The 4,336-nt window shown below is 48.4% G+C and overlaps 1 protein-coding gene across 1 annotated transcript in view; it reads left to right on the top strand.

Moving 5' to 3' along the window:
- The window catches only part of ARHGEF28 (Rho guanine nucleotide exchange factor 28), a 152,666-nt gene that overhangs the window by 58,482 nt on the left and 89,848 nt on the right, over positions 1-4,336 (top strand). Inside the window, exons 9-10 of the mRNA XM_045285225.1 lie at positions 1,470-1,676; positions 3,305-3,552. Coding sequence (XP_045141160.1) covers positions 1,470-1,676; positions 3,305-3,552 — 455 coding nt within the window. The remainder of the gene's footprint in view (positions 1-1,469; positions 1,677-3,304; positions 3,553-4,336) is intronic.

Raw genomic sequence — 4,336 nt, 5'->3', positions numbered from 1 at the left:
GATAGCGCCGCCCTGGAGGGTAGATCTGCAATGGGGGGGGGGGGGGAGGGTGCCCCCTGAAAAAACAGATACCTATGTTTTTTCCTAGATCATGGGCTATCATACAATTTTTAATTGCCAGGAGGGATTGAGTAATACTTTTTGGTTTGAAAAATGGGACAGTAGGTGAAATAAGTTTGGGAACACATGGTTTAGTGTCTCTTTATCAAAGGAATCGGAATTTTAACTCCAGAGGAGATGAGCCAAGGAAACAAGATGCTTATAGCACATGACGTATTTCAGCAAGGTATTTCACAAACCGAATGAAGAGGACAACACTGTGGGTGTACGTTGCCATGGACAAATGTCCTGCAGCCATTGGAAATCTGAAATAAGGTCACACTTGGAGATCCATCTACTTCAGTGGGTTCAGACCAGATTGGCCTAGATCTCTGAGGTTCTTCTTCCTGTCTCTCGCCTTCTACTCCTGGGGAGTAGAGGCATTTTTCACGTGTGTTTTGGGGGGTTGGGCATAATCTGGGACTCAGTGATCATATCCCATCTGTGTGGAAAAGGGAACAAGAACCCAGTGAAAGGACAACGATCAAGCGGGAGTCCTCTCCTGCCAGGCTCGGCCTCCAGAATTCATTCCTTTTATTTTGCACTTCAGCCCTTTAAGTCCAACGTCCTCTCTCCGTTAGTGCTTTGGAGTTGGGATCTCTTTAGTGGTATCCTTGGGGAAAATATAGGAGCCCTGATGGTGCAGTGGTTACACATTGGGCTGCTACCCCCAAGGTCAGCAGTTTGAAACCACCCACCTCTCCACAGGAGAAAGATGGGGCTTTCTAATTCTGTAAAGAGTACAGAACTCACAGGGACAGTCCTACCCTGTCCCACAGGGTCAGAGTCAGCATGGACTATGGCAGTGAGTGAATCAGGGCAAATGGGATCTCCTTGTCCTGAGAGTGGTGCACATGTGTGCGTGTGTATGCGTGTGTGTGCGTGCGTGTGTGTGTGTGTGTCTGTCTGTCTAATTCTGCCAGAAAAACTTGTACTGCATGTGACTGAGTCCTTGCATGTGGCGTCCCGTTTATAGTAAACGCAGCGAGCTGAAGAAAGAACAAAGCAGGCGGAGCAGCACACAGGTGTGATTGGAGTAAATAGTGCAGAATCACCCACAGCAAAGGCAATCCGTGAGTTCAGAAGCCTACGCAGACACGGCAACTTCCAGGGTTGCCCCCAAATGCAAAGAAAATAGAGCAGGAGTGAATGAACAACAGCTTCCTCCTCACGAGCCCTTTACTGGGCCTGTCCATCCACATTGTGTGATTGCTACTCTCCTCTTCCTGGACGCTCTTTCCATTGGATCAGGGCAGCAGTCTGGTGTCTGGCTGTCTCAGCATCCCACGGACACTACGCCGGCTTCGCTGCATCTGTGTCCCTGCAGGCTTGTTTCTGGGGATGAACCCACGAGCCCTGTGCTGGGGGAGCCTGGCTTGTGTTGTGCGAGTGTTACTACACACCCGGCTCTGCTTTTCCTTCTCCACACATCTTAGATGTTGTGGAGTCTTCTCTGTGGAGTGACCTCAGCAGCGATGCCCACGGATTTGAAGGGGAATCCTGGAGCCTCGTGGTGGACCCTTCATTCTGCAGCAGGCAGGAGAAAGAGGTCGTCAAAAGGCAGGATGTCATTTTCGGTGAGTGTTCCCCACGTGGCCCCGGATCGATCGATCGAAGCATGGTGGTGTTTGGGAAAGTGCATGGGACTGGAATCCCCACAGGCTTGGGGCAAGCCCCACTTTGATGATCTTCCAGGTACTTTATCGCAGGTTAATTATTCAGTTCGCTTGAACCTCAGTATCTCCCTCCGTAAAACGGGGATACTGCCATGTAGGTTTAAGTTGTGAGGATTAAATGAGGCATTGGATGCTTGTTTAGAATTCCGTCTGCCATATTCTCTTTTCAAGTGTGTGGAGGCTTAGCCTGTATTCGTCTGATGTCTTAAAAAATCACAGTGACCATCCACCTCTTAGACTGCTGGGTCAAGGGGCTACTACACATGGTTGGACAGTCTGTATTGCACAGCCTTGGGGTGTCACTCGTGATGGCAGCGGGGGCCAGCAGCATTGGATTAGAGCCGAGCTCAACCGTGGACTCCAGCCCTGACTGTAGAATTCACCTCTGGTGAGATTTCCATTCTCCATGCTCATGGAAATAGAGGGCAGGGGCATCTGCATTAGGGGAAGTCTACATTTTATAGTTAAATTAGGAAATTATGTGGCTTTGAAAACAAACACACACACACAAACAAACAAAACGAACAACAAAAACATTTTCACGTATACCAGAGGACTTCAGAAAGTTCCTGGGAAAAAAGTTCCATGATATTTTCATCCAATTTTTTTCAATCAGCGCTAGGTTTAGCTTTTAAGGGATGCTTGCCAGTTTTCCAGAAAGGATTTTTACACTTCCATCGGCAGTACATGAGGGTCCTAATTTTTCCGCATGCTCAATACTACTTGGTTGCCCTGATTATTGTCATCCCAGTGGGGTGATGTGTTGTTCTTGTCCTTGTTTTGATTGGCACTTCCTTGTGGCTAATGAAACTGAGCATCTTCTCACGTGCTTATTAGCCATTGGTATGTCTTCGTTGAAGAAAAGAAAATTCCCCCTCCCAATCTTTTGCCTGCTTTTTAAAGTGAGTTGTCTTAGCTTATTGGGTGGTCAGCGTACTTTATATATTCTTGATTCCAGTCCCTTATCTGACAAGTGCCTGGTGGTTGGTTTTCCCCTGTACTGCTCTGTAGGCTGACTTTATGTTCTTCACAGTGCCCTTCGATCATAATACCTTTCCCCTGACCCTGGAGAAAGTGGAATTTTGAAAACAGATCCTGCAAGTAGAAGGGTCCAACAAGTGGCCTTCTTTCAAGAGCTTTATTATACTGATTGCACCACTGTAATTGTGCTCATCCTGCATGCAAACAAGCAAATCAACTGGGGGAGAGCCTTCAGGAGGGAACAGGACCTACTTCCTTGCTGAAGGAATCCAAAGATGCCTGCTGCTTATGGTTTCATAGCTGCAGATCCATCAGATTCTGCTGCTTGGTTTCTCATACACTTCTTTCAGTGTCTAAGGGGGGGGGGATCATATCATCTTTTGGGTTTGAAGGCGATGTTTTATCCATGCCAACTTGCAGAGTGGCACGTTATCCCTAAGCACGTCTCCTTTTTATTGGCGTAACATGCCGTGCTGCGCTGCAAGGGCCAGCCCGCCGCCGAGGTCCTTTCTGGCCCCAGCGTGTTTGTGTCTGCTCCCGTGTTTCAGAGCTCATGCAGACGGAAATGCATCACCTGCAGACCCTCCTCAGCATGTCTGAGATCTTCCGAAGAGGGATGAAGGAGGAGCTGCAGCTGGACCACAGCACGGTGGACAAGATCTTCCCCTGCCTGGATGAGCTCCTGCAAACCCACAGGCACTTCTTTTGCAGCCTGAAGGAGCGAAGGCAGGAAGCCTGCGTTGGCAACGACAGGAACTTTGTGATCGACCGCATCGGCGATCTCCTCGTGCAGCAGGTAAGAGAGGCGGCTTCAAGGCTCCCACCTCAACACCCACACAGCTCTCAGACTCCCCCGGTGTGTCAAAAGTCTACGGAGACATGGGATTGATTCCAGGACTAGAATTGCCCGATGGGCTTAGTGGGTTTTCATTTATTTGAAATTGGGATGTCTGACGGATGCCAGCCAACGACTAATTCATTTTCTTACAACTGACAGTCTGATGACTTGGCTGGATCTTCCCTGGCCCTCTTGCTCCCTTTAGTCAGGAGTCACAGTCAGAATGGAAATTTTTACTAAGACTTTTTGATGTGACGGACTGTCTAATAGCATGGCTTCGCTGGTGGGCATGGTGGTAGCCTCACCAATGTCTTCAAGACAAAGGGTGCCTCCCGTGAGCAGCAGTGGAGCATCACTCAGATGGAAGTCCCAGAGTCTAGCTTTGTTATGGGCAAGACAAGAAAATCTCCCGGAGGCAACTGTGTGAATGAGCCGAGTTAACAACAACAATGACAACAATAAAAGGACACTAAAAAAAGCTGCCTTTGACAATTCTTAGTGAACTCTGACCTGTCTGAAGAAACCTCCCATGAAAGCTATGCTAACGTTGTTGTCGTTGTAAGGTTCGGTCGGCTGAGACTCACAGCGACCCCATGTACGACTGAGTGCAGCACTGCCTGGTTCTGCCTCATCCTCACCGCTGTGCTTATGTTTGAGATCATTGTGTGTTTGTTTTTTAATCATTTTATTGGGGGCTCGTACAACTCTATCACAATCCATACCTCTATCCATTATGTCAAGC

This window comes from Echinops telfairi, unplaced genomic scaffold, assembly GCF_000313985.2.
Source record: "Echinops telfairi isolate 266 unplaced genomic scaffold, ASM31398v2 ScPeMD7_7469;HRSCAF=8507_1, whole genome shotgun sequence".
Lineage (NCBI taxonomy): Eukaryota > Metazoa > Chordata > Mammalia > Afrosoricida > Tenrecidae > Echinops > Echinops telfairi.
This window is presented reverse-complemented; position numbering and strand designations above follow the sequence as displayed.